Genomic DNA, 23,801 nt, shown 5'->3' with positions numbered 1-23,801 from the left:
CCAAGCATGTTAAATAGTTGTTGAGCATCTGCAAGGGAAAGGAGGAGAGGATGCGTATCTGGAAAGGCTGGAGGAGGAGCGATACCTAAGGAAGGTCTTAAATGCTAAAGAGCAGTGGCCAAGTGAAGGAACAGCAAATGGAAAAAGCTGGGAAGTGAGAAAGGACTGACCTTCCGGGAGGTGAGGTATAGATGGGGATCTACAAGCACTTCAGCATGGTTGATGTTAAAGGTCATGTTAGGAATGCAAACTTCTGGGAGCCACTCAGACCTACTGAATAGGAATGGCTGGTGGTGGGACCTGGGAACATCCATCTTAACAAGCCACCCATCCCCCTAACCAGGTGCTCTATGCTCACCAACGTGTGAGAACCACTGAGCTGGATCCTAAGCAAGGCCTTATGTGCCATGCTAAAATGTTTGCATTGTACCTCACAGGCTGTGAACAGATTTTTAAGCAGCAAGGTGACAATGGATTTGAACTTTAGAAAGAGCAGGCTGGCATAGCACATTGCCTTGGGGCAGAACAAAAATCCCAGAGCTCCCTCCAGGGCCCAGGAATCCACAAAACATTGTCCTCCCCTTTACCTTTTAACCTCTTACACTAAGTAACCTTACACAAACATACCTTTGATAGTCCAAGTCTCCAACTAAAACATCTAGGTGCTGCGTGAAAAAACAAACAAACTCTAAGAACCATTATGACATTCACTAATACTAGCAAGGGGACACTTCCACACAGCAAAACGTTTGGAGACACCATAGGTTACCACACATACTATTTATGAGTTGGTGGACAAAGCCATTTTCAAAATATTAGTGGCATTGCCACTTCCCTTGCTCACAAGTCTACACTGTTCTGCTTAGACAGATGGCCCTCTGAGTCCATGTTGACTCTCTTTTGTGATGTTTGCCCCTCTCCCCTCAGTGTCAACTATCCACATCCGACATCCTTAATAATAATGCTTAGAGCCAACATTTGCGCCCCACGACCCAAACGCATTATAGGGCTTTAATCCTCACCATAACCTTCAGAAGGAGGTTCTATTATCTCCAATTACAGATAAAGAAACTGAAGCTCAGAGAGATTAATTTATTCAAAGTTGTACATGGAGGAGAAGGGACGTCCATGCGACTCCAGAACTTGTACGATACCACTTCATGGAATATGCCAACTAGATTTATATTTTCTCCTAGTATTTATGCCTGTACAAGTATTTAGGAAATAAGCAAATTTATAAGGCTTATAACACATTATAAACAAACTTACATACAGCTCTAGAAATCACCTAGTATGGGGTCAGCAAACTTTTTCCATAAAGGACCTATAACTATTTAGGCCACGTAGGCCATACAATCTGTGTCCCAACTACTCATTGCTGCCATTGTAGTGCACAAGCATCCATAGGCAACACCTGAATGAATGGGCATGGCTGTGTTCCAAAAAAACTTCATCTACAACAACAGGCAGGAGGCAGGCAGGCTACCTTTGGCCTTCCTGTGGCGTCCCCTAACCCAGTGGAAAAGGCACAGTACGTAGAATTAGAGCATGTGGCTGCTAACCCTGGTTCTGTGCCCAGGCAAGCTGAATGACCTTGGGCCAGTCACTTCCTGACTATTTCTAGGATGTGTACTTCTGCGGAATTTTCTTCTCAATTGACTGCAAAAATAAGGTGAAACTATTTGAGTACACTAAAACATCCATGGCAGATTTTTCATCAAACCCATAAGTAATGAACAGTAACAGCAATACCTGAGGACAAAGCATAAGGGAAAAGAGAACTGGCTTTCAAGAGTACTTCTATGTTCAGGTGCTTTGTAAAACAGAATCTTATTTCATCTTCATCATCAACCTTGTAGGGCAGATATATTCCCATTTTATAAATGAAGAGCATCCAACTAATCAAATAGCATGCCACAGGTCACAGAGCAAATGAGAAGCCAGGATCTGAACCCAAGCTGGCCGCTCCCCAGAAGCTCAGTACCGCTCTGTGTGGGGGCTGCTTTGGGCCAACAGGTCCTCGGTCAATGATCCTGCACAGGTGATGACTATGAGTGCTTCTGGGAGAGGGTTCTGGAGTCAGGCCTCATTCCCTCATTCTCTCTTCAGGACTCTCTCTCACTCTGTCATCTGTCTTGCCCGCCTCCTCTCAAAAAGATCAGACCCCATTGGGCCTGAAAAACGAGGTGAGAATCTGAGGTTTGTTTCCTTTAGTTCTGAATGAAATAATTGTGACTCATAAGCAGACAAAGACCAGGAACCCCAGGACTCTAGGAGAAAGTGCTCTAAGGCAGTGGTCGGCAAACTCATTAGTCAACAGAGCCAAATAGCAACAGTACAAGGATTGAAATTTCTTTTGAGAGCCAAATTTTTTAAACTTAAACTTCTTCTAACGCCACTTCTTCAAAATAGACTCGCCCAGGCCGTGGTATTTTGTGGAAGAGCCACACTCAAGGGGCCAAAGAGCCGCATGTGGCTCGCGAGCCGCAGTTTGCCGACCACGGCTCTAAGGAAGCAGGAAAGGAGAAAAGAAGGACTGAGGAGCCCCCGAGAGAACGCCTGACTGGTCCTGCTGACCACACCAGAGAGGGGTCAGGGTGGTTCTGTGTCTCAGAACTCAGCGGAGGGTAAGTCTACGTGATGAAACATAAGCCTATCCAGGGGTGGGCAAACTTTTTGACTCGAGGGCCACAATGGGTTCTTAAACTGGACTGGAGGACCGGAACAAAAGCATGGATGAAGTGTTTGTGTGAACTAATATGAATTCAAAGTAAAGGAGCGGAGGGAGAGCAAGAGAACCGGATAGAACAGCCGGATCCGGCCCGCGGGCCATAGTTTGCCCAAGGCTGATTAGGCAAACGTGTCTGACTCTGTCTCCTTAACGCTGCATTGCAGTGTATAGTTATCAGTTTAAAACTGCACTTTGCTAATGGGGTTGGGGAAGGAGAAAGTGAAACCAAGAATGTTATCATCATTGCTTCCTTTACTCAAAAAGAGAAAGAGAGAGAGAAGGGGAACAGTCCATAAATATGGGAGAATACATGTGTCTCTCCACTGTCAAAAAGAAGAAAAAAAACACACAAAAAACTCCTTAGCTGAGGGATCTAAATCTGCTGGAACACACAGCGCTGCTCTGCTGCCTCAGCCACCTCACTCGCACACTGCACTCCCGCACCATGGCCCCCTCATGCTTCGTCCACGCCTGAGCATGTTTCCCCTGCCACTGCCTCCGCCTCAAGGAATGAAGGTGTGATCTGCTCCACCAATGCCTGTTGAAATGCCACCCTCAAGGGCCAGGTCAAATGTCACCCTCTAGATCACAGATGTCAAAGGTGAGAGGAACTTCAGAAACAGATCAGTAGTGCCAGTTCCTTCGTGTCACCTATGAAGACAGCAGGCCCACAAAGATTAAGTCACACAGCTGGACAGTAAAGACTTGGTCTGCAATCCAAGTCGACCGACCTGGGTAGGGGTATGCCCTCACGACATATCCACGGCAGCCCTGTGAATGCTCTCTTCTTTTTTCTTCTAGGAGCACCAGGCTGCTCACGCTCTCTGGACTCTCCCCTACATGTCAGGATAGAGTTGTTTGTTGTGTCCACATTCCTGACTGGCTGCTCCAATGGGGAACCATACCCTGCCCATCACGCTACCCCAGTACTTAGCTACCCTTGCATATAGTGGGCCTTCAGTGGACTGCTAACAGTCATTGGACAGACAAAACAAAACACCAGAAAACCACGTGCCTCTCCATCTCTGGTGTGCCTCCCTCCAATCAGCCTGCATGCACTCCAGAGAGAGCCACCTGCCCACAGTGCTGATCCCTCCACACTTCTCTTCAGCTTAAAACACTAAATACACACCATGATAGCCACAATTTGGCATGAAAGACATGGAACGGCCCTTCCTGCCCTTCCAGTATTGTCCCCTGCTACCAAGAGCACCATAAGCTCTCCCTCACCTCCATGCCTTATGCCTGCTAGGTCCTCTCCCTGAGACAAACTTCAAGAGTTCCCTCATGCCCAGCTCTCTGCTCAGCCCTACTTACCCTGCAAAATCCGAAATTCCAAAAAATGGTCTCTTCAAGGAAACCATCCCTGACTACCCATCCCCCCCAAGAATTCATAGTATCAGATTCACATCGTGGATCATTAGGAACAGCACCCGAGGGCAGGGAACTAAGAAAAGAAGTGACACAGCTAACTCCATGAAGAACTGACACCTGCCCAGAGGTGAGGTGCCCTCCTCTGTGCACCCAAAGCAGCCTGGCATCCCTCCTCCATGGTTCCCAGCATGCAGCAGTACATCTATTTGTCTACACACCTGCCCCTGTTCCTGACTAGACCGTAACTTAGGGTGACAGCTATGTTTGCCTCTCCTGGACCTAGCACAAAATCTAACCCATTAAATTAGACTCAATAATTCTCACTTACTAGTTACAATGAGACCCAACAAATGTAGGGTGTCCCCCAAAAATGTACACACATACTTTGAATAATTATCAAGGCAGTGTATATATGTAATATATATCATTTTACTAAAATATTTTAAAATATGTAGGAGATATATATATATATATATGTATATGTATATATGTCTATATAATAAAACCCTAATATGCAAATCGACCGAACAGCTAAACGACCGGTTGCTATGGCATGCACTGACCACCAGGGGCAGGTGCTCAATGCAGGAGCTGTGCTCCCACAGGAGGAGTGCTGCTCAGCCAGAAGCCAGGCTCATGACTGGTGAGCGCAGTGGCAGTGGCGGGAACTTCTCCCGCCTCCGCCACAGGCGGGCAGTAAGAAGCGAGGGGTCCCGGACTGGAGAGCCATGGACTGCGAGAGGGATGTCTGACTGCCAGCTTCCTGGGAATTGGGCCTAAGCTGGCAGGTGGACATCCCCCAAAGGGTCCCGGACTGCAAGAAGATCCCCCATGCTGAGGGACGGCCCCCGGCAAGTGCACGAATTTCATGCACCGGGCCTCTAGTGTGTGTGTGTGTGTGTGTGTGTGTGTGTGTGTGTGTATGTATATATATATATATAATTTTACTAAAACACTTAAAAATATGTAGGCCTTATGTATATATCAGCATAATATCAGCAATACATTCAAGGGAACATGTCCCCAGATCTCAGCAGAAAAGCATTTACTACATACCCACAGTCTTAAAGAGCTTAAGAAGCATATTGGAATGATGAATTCCCAGGCATTCAACACTTGAGGAGTCCCTGTGAAGAGGTGTGGTGACCTAACCAATTCAGCCATCTAGCCAGAGTGGCTCTGAGTACAGGACCAATTTCCACAAAGCACAGGAGAGGAAGAGGAGAGCACAGGAGACCAGCAAAGGTTTGCAAAGGAAAACTCTCTCCCAGAAGCTTCACAAGTGCCCAGAGAGTTCCCAGGTACTCAACCTCTGCGCAGCGAGACCCACCCCAGATGGCCACTGGGCACCTGAGCCTAGGGGCTGGGGAGCTGTCAACAGATGGCGTAGATCCGTGGTTGGCAAACTGCGGCTCGCGAGCCACATGCGGCTCTTTGGCCCCTTGAGTGTGGCTCTTCCACAAAATACCACGGCCTGGGCGAGTCTATTTTGAAGAAGTGGCGTTAGAAGAAGTTTAAGTTTAAAAAATTTGGCTCTCAAAAGAAATTTCAATCCTTGTACTGTTGATATTCGGCTCTGTTGACTAATGAGTTTGCCGACCACTGGCGTAGATGGAAACCACCAGCCTCACAGAAGCACAGAATCAGATTCACGTGTGGATCGTTAGTAACAGCCCCTGTGGACAGGGAACGAAGACAAGAAGGTAAACAGCTAACTGAAGGAAGAACTGACACCTGCCCAGAGCAGCATACCTGCACTACTGGACTGGGAAGGAAGAAGGGAGTATCCAGGTGTGCGGGGAAGGAAGGAGAAAATGGGGGCAATTTTCACTGAGAAAGGAGCAGCAGCCTCTTGCTCTTCCTGCTGCCACCTCCACAATCTGGCTGCATCAACTTTACCAGATTTATCTTCCTAAAATAACCCATCACACTTGTGTCTAGGGGTTGGGGAGCTGTCCTGGCCTGGGTGCTCAATGGTTAGATCATCAGCCTGTGCATGAAAGGTCATGGGTTCGATCCCCAGTCCTGGTCCGTCTGGGGTGTGGGAGAGGCAACCAATTGATGTCTCTCACATAGATGTTTCTCTCTCTCTCTACCCCTCCCCTTCCACTCTCTCTAAAATCAATCGAAAATATATCCTCAGGTGAGGATTAACAAAATAAATAAATTAAAATATTTAAAAAAAAACCTTCCATCACAGGGATGTAAAGTACAGCATAGAGAATATAGTCAATACTATTGTAATAACTATGTATGGGGCCAGGTGGGTACTGGAAATATAGAGGGAAATACTTTGCAAAGTATATGATTGTCTAACCACTATGCTGTATACCTGAAACTAATACAAAATAATACTGAATGTGAAAAAAATACATATATACTTTTGATTACATGAAAAAAGAAGTCCAGATTCCCATTTTTTTAGATTAACCCAAACTCCTTAGCCTGACATTCAGACACTGTACCACGTGATCCAAGCTGGCTGTGCAGGCTCAGCCCTCACCAGCTCTCCTTCCCATGGCTGAACCCCTGCTAACCCAGGTGCCCATCTCAACATCCACGCAGGCCTGAGCTTATCCCATTGCTCCTCTCAGCATCATCTTGCTTACCCTTCAAGCCCCAGTCCAAAGACCATCCCTTCTTTAAAGTCTTTGCCAGCCACTAATCTAGGGTGTCAACCATCACTGCTGTCCTAGGGTAACTCCTGAAAGCACCCCGTTTTACTCTCATAGTGTCCTATTATGACAATAAATTACATGGCCCTCCTACCAAAAACCTAATCTGGCCCAAAGACAGAACTAGTTACTTGTATACCTGTGTCCTTTGCAAGAGAGTTCTGCAGGGCAATAATGTTGTCTTACCTTAGTGTGTGCTTCCAGCATCTAAAGGCTGTTAGCACCTAAGTGCTCAAGAAACACTGGTGACTGACGGAATGAAAGGATGAAGCTGATTCTAGGAAACTGTAGCAATCAATGTGATCTATACTTCACCTAAAATTCTGAAGAAAAAAGTTTCTAAATCAGAACAAGACTTAAAAAATTCTGGGCCCAAAAAGCAGGTCATGGGAACATCTGTCACATGCAGGCCATTTCCTTCCCTAACTCGGTGATTCTCAACTGTTTTTCATTATTGCCCCCTAAGAAGCCTTTTAAGACATTTTTCCTAACTATACCCCCCCATGAAATTTTAATAGCACCCAGATCTATCTGTGCTTTATACATAAAATGAGCAAGTATAGTTTAATCTTTTTGTTCAATAATGGATTCAGATTGACTTAATAAAAAATTTCAGTTATTAAAAGTTTAAAGCTATGAACATTTAATTTTGTAACTGTATTTGCTGAGTAACTTTTAATAGAATTTTAATATAAAATATAATGCATCTATTTACATGTGCAAATTACCAATTTCTACCTAACAGAAATATAACCAAATTTTTAAAAGACATTCAAAACTATTATTTTTCCAGCAAAGGTAAAACAATTGAAAAATTATCTTCTTAAAAGTTATTTTTAATGAAATTAACTCTTGTTTCATATGAGAAAATAATTTTTAATTTAACTAGCTCCTAGATATTCACTCAGATATTGTCAATATATTCTCCTCACCCAGGGAGAGAGAAGTAGTAAGGAAGAGAGAGAGGGCAGGAGGGAGGGGAAAACTTCAATGTGAGAGAGAGACATCAATTGGTTGCCTCCCACATGCCCCCAATGGGGCAGGTGATGGAACCTGTAACCTAGGTACTTGCCCTTGACAAGGAATGGAACCCTGGACCCTTCAGTGCCGGGGGAGGGTGGGAGCAGATGCTCTAACCACTGAGCTACTCTGGCCAGGGTGATATATTCTCTTTTTAGTACTTTTTCACATAATTATTGGTGGAATGAATAATTTTAACAGGATTAAATAATAAAATGTAAACAGACTATTTTTATTTAATTCTCAAATTCCAAATCACACAAAAGCACGGAGGGCCAAACACAGCAAGAAAGGCAGCCAACAGCAGCCCATAAGAATGAAGAGTTCACCAAGAGAGATACAACTTCAAAATCAAGCAACTGATGGTCCTCCAGTCATAGCCATCTATTTGCCATAGATTTGTAGTATTGACCTTGCACAATTTCTGTATACCTTTCATGAACCTGATATCAATGTTGCTTGTGTAATTCCCAAGAAAACCTAATGTTACGAAATGAGATTTTGTTAACCAAGGTTTGAAGGACCACACACCATTGTAAAATCTAAGATGTTTTTGCCTCCCCTCCAGAATCAATTTTTGGCACCTTTGAGGTTGCAGGTCCTAATCTCTGTATTCTCACATTTATCCTCCTAGAAAAAAAAAAAAAAAACCATCCATTTACACTGCATCCCACAGTGTAATGCATCTCAACACATATGCTCTCATCATGAGAGCTCTTCTACTACCATCATCTCTTTAGTTACTTTGAAAGAAAAGAGATCCCCATATTATTAACCCTTCTCCCAAAAAGGAGCCCCCCTCTGCTCCAAAAGCACAGACTTTTAGAGCTGGAAAAACACTTAAGGCTCATCCATCCCCTCCTTCTTCATATGAAGAAACAACAGAGCCCTAAGAAGTTGAGAGACATGTCAATTAAAGTCACCAGTTATGGGCAAGGTCCTTGTCTGTCTAGTTCACTGTTATGTCTGGGCTAGCACTGGGTTTGACACATGAGAAAGTCAGATGTTTGCACACATAATGAATGAATGGTTATGGGGCAAATTAGTGACAGAACTGAGAGCCCAGTTCACCTAATTCTGAGGCAGTTACTTTTCCAATTATACCACTTGGCATTTGTACTACCCTTTCCAACCACAGCCTTCTATTTTCCTGGAGTATCAAAGAGTGGCCACAAAGACTATTAAATGTTTAGTGTTTGAAAAACTTCCCAGCTGAAATAAGCTATTTTAGTTCACACAACCAGTAAAGTTGAAGGGTAGGGTCTTGTTCACTCATGAGCAGAGCATTTCAGCCCACTGAAAGTTAGGAGCTTTCTGCAAATAAGGATACCCAGTCTACAATGCACTATTTCTAACTTGCAGACCTTGTTTTCTAGAATCCTGTACACATGTCACATCCCCCTACCCAGACTGAGAACCCTAGATAGTCAAAACTGTGTCTTGTCTTTCTAAAGCACCTACCAAGTTTGAACACAGAGCAAATGTTCGATGTTTGTAAACTTATACCAATGGAACAGGTGCACCATGAGGGACAAAAGTGGATTTGGCATGAATAAAAAGGTACTACTTGTACCTTGCTCATCTCCTAGGACCAGTACAGAACCTAGTATGTAATACGCACCTAATAGTTATTACATTTAAAAAGTGAATGAAATATATGGCAAAATATAAATTACTGAGCAACGTTTTTTCTGCAGTCACTCATTTGTTCCTTCATTCAACAAATATGTATTCATCGAGTATCTGTGAGCCAGGCTCTCTGCTGCTCTGAAACCTAACTCCCCCACAGAGCTACAGCCCTTCTAATGCATCTCAACACATCTGCTCATCTTGCAGGCAATGGGCATAGCCAGGGTGGCCATATGTCTCAATATGCCCAGGAGTGTCCCAGTTTACACCTATTGTCCAAGCATGAATTATTAATAGCATCCGCATTCTCTCTCAACAATACCCTGGTCTAGACAGTTATATAGCCCTAAGTGTAGCACTTTTTTTTTTTTCAATGAGCAAACTAGGGATTCAAAATTTTCACTCCACATTTACCAGCTACTCTTTGTCTTGTTTCCTCACTTATAATATGGGCATAACACTGATTAAACCAAATGGTTACACAGAGAAGCAGCTGGGGACAAGGCTGGAACATCGGATTGAGACCACACTGTACAGAGCCTTGCATGCCAGGTGCATGGGTACAAAATTCAATATACAACAGGGGGCCAAAACAACTTTTGAGGAACGGAGTGCCTGTACTTTTGAGGAACGGAGTGCCTGTAGGGTCAAAGCACCACAAAAGTGCAACCACCTTGATTACAGTAGAGAACTAAGGAATGAGAAACAGCTGGTTCCGACATACCAAAAAGCCTAAAGTTATAAAGAAAGGTTGTCACCGATGAAATTAGCAACAAATGTAATATTGCATCATTTGCTTTTTTTATATATAGGTAGTTTTAAAGTTTCAAAAGAAAATAGATGCAGTTGAGCAAGCTCTTGGTCTGTGATCTTGGTGCCCTCGTCTCAAGGGACAGGCTGTAAGGAAGGTTCTGGACCGCCAGGCTTGCCCTCTTGTCTGCAGGTCACGTAAAGGAAGTATATCGTTCGGGTTTGGTTTTGTTTTTATTTTAAGGGCTACATTTAAAACATCGTGTTCACTGTCAGGAGTTTCCCGGCTTTGAGGAAATGGATGGGAATCTTAACCCGCCTCCTTCAGATCTTCCACTATTGCATCATTTGAAACTAAGCCTCCTCAGGCAGCGACTTGTAAGATTCAAGTCAGGTAAAATGGCAGCAGCAGCAGCAGCAGCCGGCCTCAACTTGCAGCTCCAGAGAGCGCGTCTCCCCGGAGCGGCCAAGTGCTGAAAGAAGAGTCTATAAAATCAACAGGTCCGGCGCGCACGCCCAAATGTGCCCAGACCCGGGCGCGCCGGCCGCAGGAGGAAGTGGCTAATTACTTAAATACGGCAGAGACGACAGGATGCTGGAGTCGGCTCCGCAGCGCCTTCTCTCCGTCTACACCACCGACACTGGGGACCTGCTTGAAAAAGGCCGGGCCCCGTGGACGGCGGAGAGAGCGCCGCTCCTGGGCGGCTGCTCCGGGCCCTTCGCGCCCCAGCCCTTCGGCAGCCCCTGCCCTTCGCACCCAGGAAGACACCCCTGGGGTTCTTCTTCCTCCGGCTGTCCCCCTCCTCTCACCGACTTTAAGCCTTTCGGTTCTGCCCCAGGAAACTTCCATAGAAGGTGCGACTCCATCCCAGCTCAAGACACCACTGCACGAACCGGCGAGGGCCAGGGTCAGGACTTCGGGGCCAGACCTCATAACGCCTGGTGTACCTGGAGAGGCCCCGAATAGCTCCGTGCTGTGGGTCCAGCGCCCTCGCACCCATCCACCAGACGACCGAAGTGTCCCCCATCCACACAACCCCAAGGTGCCGGCGCCCCGAACCTCGGCACCGCCTCCACTCCGAGCGCCGCGGGGACCCTCCTCGCTCCCGCGGGGACAGACCTCCCTTCCGCGCTCCTGCCCATCCCTCCAGGCGGGAGGCTGCCGGTCCCAAACTGGGACCAAGGGGGCGGGACTTTGGCCATCCCGGCCGGGTCCAGGCGCAGTGCCCACACTCCCCCACCGGCCAGTACCTCGTCCGCTTCCAGCTCGGCTCCGTTGCCTACGAGCGCCATATTCCTCCTCCGCCTGCCGCCACCCAAAACCAAGCAGCGAGCTCAGAGCCGACTTCGTTTCTCCGCTCCGGGCTCAGCCCAGCGCCAGTGTGGGAGGAAGGGGGCAGCCCCGCCTCCCGCCGGCTCCCGGGCGGGGCCAGGGAGCAGCTACACAGGCGCTTTCCCCGCCCCTGGCGCCCGCAGACCTGCGGAGCATCCATCTCCCCAAGGGGCTCCGGGCGGTCCTCCTCGCCTGGGCTCCGCCCCCACAGGCCTCGCCCCGCCCTCCCACGCGGCTCAGACGGTTCAGCCAACCAGGTTGCCCCGACAAGTCTCTGCCCCCAGTCCACATCTGCCTTCGACCCCACGTGGGCGGGGTCACTCAGTGGGCGGAGTCACCCCGCACACCGAGGCTTAGCTGGTTGGCCCACCCTCCGGTGAGGAACCTGAGGTCCCCGCTTCCAGCACTCTGCAGAGGGCAGGTGCTCCCTGGAGCCAAGAGAGGGCCGGCTGGACGAGGCCAAGGTCAAAGCCGCGCTACCCCTGAGTCCTATGAGGCGTCCACGTGGTCCTTGGACTGATGCCAGTCCCCTTCCCTCGCAGGTGAACACCGGGTCTTACAGATGGTGTGGCCAGAGTGCCTTGTGTCACTATCATCGGTCACCCAGAGGCCTCTGTCATAGGTCCGTCAGTGGCATCATCTTCAGACACAGGGATGCTGTGTTTGCTTCCGTGTATTTTTTCTTTTTTTATCCTCACCCGAGGATATTTTTTCATTGATTTTTAGGGAGAATGGCAGAGAGAGGGAAAGAGAGAGGAACATCGATGTGAGAGAAACACATCAATTGGTTGCCTCCTGCAGGAGCCCTAACCAGGGCCTGGGCCAGGGAGGAGCCTACAACCCAGGTACATGCCCTTAACCAGAATCAAACCCAGGACCCTTTGGTCCACAGGCCGATGCTCTATGCACTGAGCCAAACCTGCTAGGGCTGCTTCAAAGTATGTTTGAAAACTAAAAGAAAAATCGTGGACACATATTTATACTACTTAGTGCTCCTCTACCCCTCCTCCCACTACCTTGTCACCTTTATGTACCCAGCATCCCGCACTGACCCCTTTTGTCACCCCAAACATAGGTGTATAATATGTGCTTGAACTATAAGCGACTGAAGGGATGCTGTTTACTTCAAGGCTGTATCCCCAGCACCTAGAACGTCCTATATGTAATAAGTGCTCAACAAATATTTGTTGCCTGAGTTTAGAAATTGATTCTTGCTTCTAACATGTAAAATAATCAAAGTATTCAACTGGTAAATTCACACCTATATTTCGGGGAGAATGGGGAGTGTCAGCTTTATTTTACATACCATAAAATTCACCAAGTTTAAGTGTATAATTGGATGACAAATGTTTACAAAACACCATCCTAAAGATAATACAGAAAACCCCCAAAAGTTTCCCATGCCTCTTTGCTGTTAATGTTCTATCCCCAGTCCCTGGCCTCTGGCAACCACTGATCTGCTTTCTACCACCATCATTTACCTTTTCTAGAATCCTATATAATAAAAGCCTAATAAGCTAAGTGTCTGGTCATCTGGTGTCCTGTTCAACCAATCAAAGCATAATATGCTAATGATAAGCTAAGGCCACTCAATCACTGGCTATGACTTGCACTGACCACCAGGGGGCAGACACTCTGGTAGGTTAGCTTGCTGCTGGGGTCCAGCTGATTGGGACTGAGCAAGATGGGTCAGACATGCCCTGGAGCCCTCCCACGGCCCCTCCCCAGTTGGCCAACCTCCCGCATCCCTCCCCGGTCCCAATCGTGCACCGGTGGGGTCCCTCGGCCTGGCCTGCACCCTCTTGCAATCCGGGACCCCTCAAGGGAGAGCCAGTTTCAGCCTGATCCTGCAGGCCAGGCCAAGGGACCCCACTGGTGCACTATTTCGTGCACTGGGCCTCTAGTTTCATATAAATTGAATCAGAGCATGTGGTCATTTGTGGCTGCTCATGAAAGACTAATGGTCATCAAGTGATAACTATAAAAGTAGCTAACATTTATTATTTCTTATATGCCAGGAGTATGCTAAGCCCCTTGCATATATGATTTCATTCATCCTTCATAACCCTGTGAAGTAGGCACTGTCAACGTGCAGATGAGTAAACCCAAGCTCAAAAAGTTCAAGTAACTTGTTTGAGGTCAGGCAGCTATGAAGCAAGTAGGGATGCCAGAATCTGAGCTCCAGCAGTCTAACTCAGGGTGTGGCTGGTAACCATTTCTCTGCACTTCCTCCAGCCACCCTCCCTCTCTTTCTCCCTATTTGTTTCAGTAGAGCAACTGCCTGAACACATCAACTATACATATTTTCAGTGAATCATCTTTGCATCCTTGAATTGCTCTACAATTTTAATGAGTCCGTAATGTAACTTTATACTAGAAAAATAAATAACATGGCTTCTACCCTATAAACCCCATAAAAAAAAAATGGGTTAGATTATGGTGATGGTTGCACAACTCTATGAATTTACTACAAATCATGAATTGTATACTTATAGTAGGTGAGTTTTATAGTTTTGCACATTATATCTCAATTAAAGTCTTTTTAAGAACTGGTTAACACACCTGTTGGGTGTCTTTAGAATCAGATATAGGGGGCTAAAAGGGACCTAGAGACCATTTAATTCCAATACCCCTGCAAGTTTCCATTCCTCCCCACAACCTCCTGTTTATACTTCACTTCCCAAGACTAGACCTGTCTGAGTCCAGATTCTACTCTGCATTACTCATGCATGATTCTGTTTTATAAAATTCATTGGTTCTTAAATTGATATCACACATCTTTTTGACATCTCCTTGCTGGCTTCTTCCTCCCCCATATGCTTTCTTATTGTTTTACTTCTGAATTTCAACTCCTTGAATTTTGAAGAGATACAAAAAAACTTGGCTCTAATTACTGTCATGATTGTGTTATAATGAGAATCAAATCTAATTTTCCAAAAATCTATTCTTGTAGATGAAGATTGGTGTGTTATTTCTTTTAACACTGGGGATCAAATCTGAAGTCCTATATGTTTTAAATTCACATCACTAGACGTGCAACACTCATATTTCTGAGGAAGCTAATTATAAACACTGAATGAATAAATGTGTTCTAGCCACTAGAACATCTAATCAAATTTGCTTTGCTCCTGGCAAATGCCAACTTTCTTTTCCTGCACATGTGTGATTTTACAAGATCATGAATCACAAAAAGAAAACAGCTTTTTTCCAAAGAACAATTAGGATGGATTCATTTTTATAACAAAATTTCCCTTGCCAGTTTGCTGATAACAAACTTTGTAGATTACTCAGATATTGTGTAACTAGCATAGGGATTAAGCAAGCAAAGTATCTGAATTTTTTTGTCATTGAAGGCACACCTGCTGGGAGCTGTTTGGGTTTCAAAATAAATCTAATATTGCAGAAATCTAATCTTTAGTGTTCCTGAACTTGTTACCCTTAGTGAATGCAAGGCTTTTGTGTTGATACTTGATTTAAATAAAAATTGCATTTTTATTTATGTAATGGAGAGAAAATGGTTTTGCATTTAGAAATAAAATGTTTCAGATGTTCATATCCATAAAGTAACTGCTCATTGTAAAATATGCATTCGTCAATGGCTTTATCTCACATTTAGTCTTTGCTCCTCAAGGACTTCTCCTTCTAAAATAGCCCCTCCCTCTCAATCCCGTGCTACCATGTCATCCTGCAGCCTACACTTAGCACTCTCTGGAACTATCTTGTTTGTTTATATATTTACTTGTTTTTTGTTTTGTTTTATTTAAGATTATTATATTTCCTTTCAAGAGGAAAAGTTTAACAAATTTTGCAGGTGTCAATCAAACCTTGCTCAAATTGGGCACACATCAAATCTAGTATTATGGGAGTTTTATTTGGAAGTGAACTTAACTATTATTAATACAAACGTCAAGATACTACACAAAACATCCACAATAACTTTTTTCCCTTTTTTTAAAATATGTATTTACTTGTTGATGGTCTGTCTCTCTCAATAACAACACACACACACACACACACACACACACACTATAAGGTAAACTCTCTGAAGGAAGTAACCTTGTGTTTTCTGTTTACAACAAAACCACAGTGCCCAACACGTAATGGATACTTAATAAATGGATATTGAGTGAATAAATGAAAGTATAAAAAAGTTCATAGTATACAGAGCATTTTGTTCAGACCTTGGAATACTAATGCTTTAGCATATGATTTTTTTTTTAAATTAAGAAAACTGGTAATAATGAAGAAGATTAATGGATACAAATTACATAAAGCCTGAAAATTAAATACTACTTTTCTTAGGGTAATGTGGCAGGCAGGATGCCTACTTTAATGCCTACTCATTTTTGCAGAATTATACAAGAGCTAAGCGCTTAGAGGTCCCTCAATGACCTAAAGGGGATTAATTCATATCCCTGGGAGAGATTTAAATGCAAGAGGGAAAATTTCATCATTTATTGGAGGCTGAAATCTTCCCTTAAGAACATCCTTGTCCTAGGAATTTGGAGCTGGGTAAACATTTATTTTGCCCTGTTTATCAGTTCTTGGTTCACTTTTTTCACATACATACATACAATATTTTCAATCACCTTACTATTTATTTTTACTATACACTTTAAATTCGATTAACTTTTTTTTTTCACATGAGGAAAGTGAGACCCAGAGAAGAGCAAAGCAAAACAAAGACTAATTTTGACAATACGAGACTTCAGAGCGGAACGTTGAGGATTAAAAAAACAAGAATAAATAAGCAATCTGTAGAGCCTGCTCCTTGCCACCTGCTGTTTATTCTCTCTTTGCTCCATTAGTAAGAGAACCTGGTTTTATATTGAGCAGCGTGGTGCCTGCCTAAAAAAATTACATTTTCAAGGATTCCTTTGCAACTAGGAATGACCAACGTCACTAAATTCTGGCCAATAAAATATATTATATTTTACTCCCAAGAAGGCTACTTAAAGGGCTTGTGACCTTTTGCCCTTCTGCCTCTCCTCCTCCCCATAGCATGGAACAGATGTGATGGTTGGAGCTCCTGCCACCCTACTGGGCCATGAAGTAATACCTTGAGAATGGAAGCCATGAATTAAAATACTGGAACAAAAAGACAGAAGGAGTGTCTGGACTTTTGATAACTGTGGAACTACCCCACAAATACTTGACTACCAACATCCAGATTTCTATTGCATGAATGATAAGTTAATTACTACTTTGTTTAAGTCATGGTTCTATTGAGATTTCATTATATGCAAGCAAATATAAATCTAAACGTATACATTTAGTGTTTTTAGTGTAATTCAGTGTTTTTAGATGTTCTGGGTTCCTATATACCTTCCCGCCAACTCCAGCCAAAGCATTTAGAACTTCTGGTCAGTGTTGAGTTGGCATAACTGACTTGAAGCAGTTTTGCTTGTACACCTTCTCTCTTGGGAGGGGAGCGGGGCGGCACTTCCCCCAAGTCCTCTCTCTCTCTGTTGTACCTTCTTTTCTGGCATGTTTCCCCTCACACTGCTAGAGTCTTTCATTGTCCTACAAGTCCAAGTAGTCTCCACATTCTGAGGAATACTAGCATCTTTTTGTAAATGACATTCTCATTGTATTTCATGAATACATTTTTTTTTAAATCCTCAACCGAGGACATGTTTATTGACCTTTAGAGAGAGGAAGGGAGAGAGAGAGAGATAGAAACATCAATTGGTTGCCTCTCCTATGTTTCCCAAGCGGGGATGGAACCTACAACCTAGGCATGTGCCCTGACGGGGAATCGAATCTGAGACCTTTTGGTGTGCAGAACGAGGCTCCAACCAATTGAGCCACATCCGCCAGGGCATGAAGGCATTTAGTAAATAGATAATTATCTTTGGCCCCACTTGTGGCAATTCAATTCTCATAGCCTCTTTTGGGCCTAGTATTTACAACACTTCTGATTGGGCACTTCAGGGTTCTATCAGGTATTCCTTCACTCACTTAAAGGAGGAGATACAGATACAAACCTTCTTCCTAAAACTTACCCATAGTAACATCTATATTCTAAAGTCGGTTTGACTTGGCGCTACAGCGATTCGTTCTAAGTATCTCTAAAGCAATGGTTCTCAAACTTGAGCAGTATTAGAATCACCTACAAAGGCTGCAAAAACACAGATTCCTGGCCTCGACCCCCAGAGTTTCTGATTAGATAGATCTGGGGTGGCGCCTGCTTGTACCCTGACTGCTGCTACTAATTCAAGAACCAGGCCTTGCGAACCACTGCTCTAAATTGTGGTAAGCAACTCAAGTCCCTGGGACTCAAGCAGCCTACCTGCCAGACAGAGCCCCACTAAGTTTTCAGGAGAAAACACTAGAAAGGTGCTCTTGAGTTGCAACTTAGCACACAAGGTCTGACATTAACATTAACATTCCATCTCAATGAAAATCTGTGACAGTTTCCTCCCTGACATTCCTCCAGTAACAATCTGGTAAGAATATATCTTTGTTTTCTATGTGACCCAATAAAATAACTTACATTTCATTTCCAATAATTGTTTAAAATGTGTTTTTATTGATTTCGGAGAGGAAGGGAGAGGAAGAGAGAGATTGAAACATCAGCGATAAGAGGGACCCATTGATCGGCTGCCTCTTGTACGTTGGTCCGAGCCCGCAATCCAGGCACGCGCCCCTGACCAGAATCGAACCTGGGACCCTCTGGTCCACAGGCAGACGCTCTATTCATTCAGCCACACTGGACAGGGCGACAATAATTTTTATTGTTGTGCAGTTGACCATTGTGAGAAAAAAACAACAAAGATAGTTCCTCACTGCTTCAAGGGAGCCTGCCTCTGGCACCGACACTGGACTCCCAGTAATAAAGCCTCATTTCCTAGCTTCTTGAGACCTGGATTTGTGACCTTGAACAACGCACTTCAATGCTTTCAGCTTTTTGTGTGCGTGCATGTCAAATATAGAATGGGGGTTTTGTGTATATAACTATCCTTTTCTAGAACACTGCAATCCTGGGGTTCTAATAGTTGAACTAAAGAAAGCTCTCCTTGACTTGCAGTTACGACCCAGAGTCGGGTGTGGTGACTGGAAGTAGCCAAGTAAATGACTTTACATATTGCCAAATCACCAGGTATCTCAAGGGGTTTTCCAAAGAAAGGTCATACTAGCTCATGTGTTGGGCGGGGAGGGGGGACTTTTAAAGTGAAATAATTTATGCTATCCTATCTACTATATACTATCTCTAGACTGTCGCCTCCTTCTGATGTTTCCAGCTGACTCGGAATTCCCCATTGGTTTCTCAACAGAAAGCTTTCTCTGGAAACATATTTAAATATTGAAAAAAGCAGGCTGCAGGGGGATGGCCTCCAGATGCAGTCTGGGAACCTCTGACCCACTCAGCAGTTATGCCCACGTCGGAGGCAGCAAAGTATGGTTCCTGTATATCTGAACTATTTTATCATCTGCTAAGCACGTTCACAACAACCCTGTGAGCTAGGCAGGGTTTACATCTTACAGGTGAGGAAACCGAGCTTCTGATATGTTTAACGGCTCACCCAAAGTCATTAGTCAGTGGGAATAAACTACATGCTAAGGCCCTTTTCTGAAAGGTATTTTATAAAGGGTACTAGAGGCCCGATGCAGCCCGGCCTCCTCATGGCCCCGCAGCCCCGCTCACTGGTTGTTCTGGAAGGTCATCCAGAAGGTTGTTCCGCAAGGTTGTTCCACCGACTGGTCTAGTTAGCATATTAGCTCTTTATTATATAGGATAACTGAGGCCTGGGCCATGTTTTTTAGAGAGATTAGGAAAGGCTTAAATACCCTAAATCTGCCTCAGTTCAATACACACACACCAGAAACTTGTGAGCTCCTTTACCACTCACCCTACTGGCTGGCTGTTTTGTCTTTATCAGGCAATTCCAAGGCCTTTGGAGACATAAACCCTTGGTGAACTCAAAAATGTATTTTTCTGGCACTGTTCACACACAAGGGATCTATAGAAATCATAGTTATCCAACTGTAAAGAATGTAAAATAAGTCCAGAAAAGACCCAACTGTGGGCAAAACTCTCAGCCAAAAACAAAACAAAAACCCACCTGAAGGCACTGGGAGAGACCCAAAGAAGGTGATTCTGAAGGCGGTCGGGTCTCATGCTGAGAGAGAAGTACCCTGTGGCTTTCTTGTTCTCAGTGGCATGACCCTGAGGATAGCCTGTGCGGTTTGATTGACTGAAAGAACTCAAGTTCAGAGCAGCCAGAAATTAGGAAGAGATGTCCAGGACAGGAAGCAGTAGGGGGCCTTCACGTGTATGGGTATACACTCTTGCCCAGATCTCTGACTGACCCTGAAAGGTGCACATGTGAGGCTGACTCAGCTCAGCCCAGCGAACACTGAAGGAGCAGAACTGAAATTTCCGCAGCCACTCAGCACTCAATCTCTGGCATATCTATTTTCCTAGTACTTTACTTCTTTACACTCTTCTTTTTGAGCATTGTGGGTGGGGATGAGAAAGTTGGCACATCTTTCCTGGAAAGTTTCCCAAAAGGGATCACAAGAATTTTAATTTTTTATTATATTTATTGGGGTGACATTGGTTAATAAAAACATACAGGTTCCAAGTGTACAACTCAACAAAACATCATAACTTTTTTTTTAAATATATTTTATTAATTTTCCACAGAGAGGAGAGGGATAGAGAGCCAGAAACATCGATGAGAGAGAAACATCGACCAGCTGCCTCCTGCACACCTCCCACTGGGGATGTGCCCACAACCAAGGCACGTGCCCCTGACCGGAATCGAACCTGGGACCTCTCAGTCCACAGGCCGACGCTCTATCCACTGAGCCAAACCGGTTTCGGCAAAACATCATAACTTTTGATTCAATCATTCTAGGATCCTCTCTAGGATCTCATCTTTAGAGATAAGCAGACAAGGTGCAAAGACACATGTAAAACTTTTTAAATTGTTGCACTGGTTTTAATTTTTTAAATTGCATATTAATTATCCAGTAGGCAAAGATTGAAAAGTTTGATAAAATGAGATGTTGGAAAAACATTTTACCAAAATAGTAACCCCAGTGGATTTCTGAGTGGTGAAATTTTGAGTGTTTTTCTGCTTTCTTCTTCATACATTCCTCTATTGTTTACATTATTTTGCAATAATCTTGTATTGCTTTTAAAATTAGAAAAAGTAATAATACAGTTTATTCTTACTGTGCACAGTAGTTATGTTCTATAAAGTTGTCACAAACACTGAATTAGCAAATAGGGGAAATAAAGGGTTAGTTTCCTGTGAGCTTCTGGTCACATTTTATTAAAACATATGTTTTTGTTGATTTTTTAGAGAGAGGGGACGGGAGAGGGAGAAGGAGAGGGAGAGAGGGAGAGGGGGAGAGAGGGAGAAAGAGAGAGAGAGAGAAAGAGATACATCTAACAGGTGCCTCTTGCACACTCCCTACCAGGGATTGAGCTGGCAACCCTGGCATGTGCCCTGACCAGGAATCAAACGGGCGACCTCCTTCATTTTTACCTGGCTGGTGTGCGGACTGGACAGGCCATAGAAGGTACATAGTTCTTCAGAGTATCCTGAGGATTCAGGTGGGGAGGATATCTGATGGTTGGATGAGAAAAGTAGCTCGATGGGGCTGGAGGGAGAATAGCATGTGTTGGAAATGGTAATGGTGAGGGTGGAGGTGGAGTTCGAGTTGAGATGACTGTAGAAGATAGAAAAGGAAAGACAGACTCGTTAGCTGTTTTCTTTAATGCTCCGTACTGACCCTAAAGCATGCTGTGAAACGATAAAAATGATAGCTATTCATTTCCCCCCACGATTTAACCAAACGCTCCTGAAATAGCAGTTAGTCTTTTATTCTGAATGCCAGTACTGCTAAGCATACACAGACACAACCCTCACTATAGGGAATAAGCAATCTTGCTTTCTAGATCTATGAATGATTAAAAAAGAAGTTTCTCTTTCAGATGATTAAAGTTTCTCTTTCAATGACTAAAAATGAATTTTCAACTGAACCACACTGGCCAGGTCTAGTCACATTTTTTTGTCAACTGATCAAAACATAACATTGTCATATGTGTGTTTCCATTAGAGACGTATTTTTATTTAATATATATTGTTGACTCGTCAACACTGGATTCACAGCAGCACTATAACTCAAGCCCAAACAAAGCTTATCTACACACGTATTTTTTCTGTGAGTCACATCACAGCGTTCCTGTGCCGAGGAACTAGAGAGCACTTCTACACTTTCCTGGAGGGCCATTTTAGGCAGTAAATTCACTGACAAAAATGTGAAAAACATGGCACTAAATAGACTGCAAAAAGGACACTGGTTTACAGCATAAAAGTGAAACGAGAAGGCAGACATTGCCTGGTTTGACCTCAGCTGGGAATGTAAGTGTTGGATGACTCAAATTTTCCACTACATCACACACTATAATTTAGAACATATAACATTAAAGTTCTAAAATTGTAATTTTAGAGTGTCAGAAAGTTAAAAACATGACTGATACAAGTATATTATATCTGAAATATATATATATATATATATATATATATATATATATATGAACACATGCTAAACACCTACTTAATTCATTAATAAGGGAACCAGCAGAATCAAGATGCTGGCTCCAAGGAGCACAGGAGAGACCTCAAAAGCCACAAGTACTGATTTTGGAATGACGGTAACTTACAGCAAGTGGGTGAATTCAAAATACCAAATCCATAATAATGAGGATTGACTGTACAGCTATTTTCACCATTTGAAACTATAGTACAAAAGCTTTTTTAAAAACACCTATGTAAATTTTGCCTCATGTATTGGCCCCTGAGCTCTAGAAGACAGGGATGATCTCTCCTTCACCACTAGACATCTGACAGCCAGCTAAGTGCCTGCAGTAAGTGCTCAATAAATGTCCTTTTCTCACTATCGCCCACTTCTCTGAATGACAGACTTCAGGGCATACAAAGATGGATTGTCAATCTTGTAATGAAGTTTTGCTGTTTGGAAATCACCAAGTGGAAGCACGAGCCACTAGAGGGGACATCTGCCATTGATTTTAGCCACCCAGTATCTAAAACTATTCAGAGAACTCCACCTATAAGGCAAAGGTTACCTCCCTCTCAAAAAGCTGAAAATCCCAGACTTGCTTCCTCTGCCTCCTTTGTAGCTAGAACGCAAACTAGGACCTAGGTTCTACCAACCGATTCAAAGCTTGTCCGTGAACCAACAGGCTGCAAGCCATTTCCAGAAGCAGCTGTAGCAACAGTCTAGCAATGGCGGTCAGTGTCCATCCAGTTCACTAGCTGTAGCAACCCCAGCTGCAGGGCCTGTGGACAGTGGGACAGCGCTGTGGCATGACAGTGGGCATCGTTTCTGGTTGTGAAGTCTCTGAGTTGGTTCTCTGAGCCCTCTGGAAAACAAGTCCATGGCTCATGCCTACTGATTTGCCCTTACACATGTAAGAGTCCCTAAAATAGATGAACCAGCAGACACCAAAAGTTCAAGTTCTACTTACATGGGGACAAAGAAATTTCTGTTTGACTTAAACAGAATAGGTTGGTTTAAGCAAAACCTACATAAATTAGCTGAAACTGGTTTGGCTCAGTGGATAGAGCGTCAGCCTGCGGACTGAAAGGTCCCAGGTTCGATTCCGGTCAAGGCCATGTACCTTGGTTGCGGGCACATCCCCGGTGGGAGGTGTGCAGGAGGCAGCTGATCGATATTTCTCTCTCATCGATGTTTCTAACTCTCTATCCCTCTCCCTTCTTCTCTATAAAAAATCAATAAAATATATATTTTTTAAAAACCTACATAAATTAAAACTCCAAGGGTGAAGCAAGCACTGGGCATGTAGATATAGAGGCTTAAACTAGATATCAAGAACTCAGCCTTTAAAACAAAACAAACAAACAAATAAACACACCTCAGCCACTCTTTTTATAGCTCAGCTCTATTTTTTTTTTTTTTTTTGGTTTGTTTGTTTCTCTCTGTGTGTGTTGTGTGTGTAATAACAATGCTTTTTGGCAAGCTCTGCTCTTTTATTGTAAAAACTAGTGACCTGGTGCACGGATTCGTGCACATGGAAAGGAAATTAATTAGAAGGTGGCCGGTGGGGCGGGACTGGACCAGATGGGCTGGACATGGCCTGTAGCCAACCTCCCACAGGCCCTCCCCGGTATCTGCAGAGTGAGCAGGGTCCCTCCAGCAGGTGGGGTCCCTCAGCCTGGCCTGCGGGGATCGGGCTGAAACCATCTCTCCAACATCCCCCAAGGGGTCCCTGAGTGCGAGAGGGCACTCT

At 44.2% G+C, this 23,801-nt stretch overlaps 1 protein-coding gene across 2 annotated transcripts in view; it reads right to left on the bottom strand.

Moving 5' to 3' along the window:
- TTC39B (tetratricopeptide repeat domain 39B) overlaps positions 1-11,712 on the bottom strand; it is a 126,084-nt gene extending 114,372 nt beyond the window's left edge. Inside the window, exon 1 of one of the 2 annotated variants that reach the window (XM_080667214.1) lies at positions 11,431-11,712. In XM_080667214.1, coding sequence (XP_080523340.1) covers positions 11,431-11,472 — 42 coding nt within the window. In that variant the 5' untranslated portion in view covers positions 11,473-11,712. The remainder of the gene's footprint in view (positions 1-11,430) is intronic. The other variant, XM_080667216.1, reaches the window with a different exon arrangement.
- Positions 11,713-23,801: the final 12,089 nt, after the last annotated feature.

The sequence above is a fragment of the Plecotus auritus genome, assembly GCF_963455305.1.
Source record: "Plecotus auritus genome assembly, chromosome: 5".
Classification (NCBI taxonomy): Eukaryota; Metazoa; Chordata; class Mammalia; order Chiroptera; family Vespertilionidae; genus Plecotus; species Plecotus auritus.
This window is presented reverse-complemented; position numbering and strand designations above follow the sequence as displayed.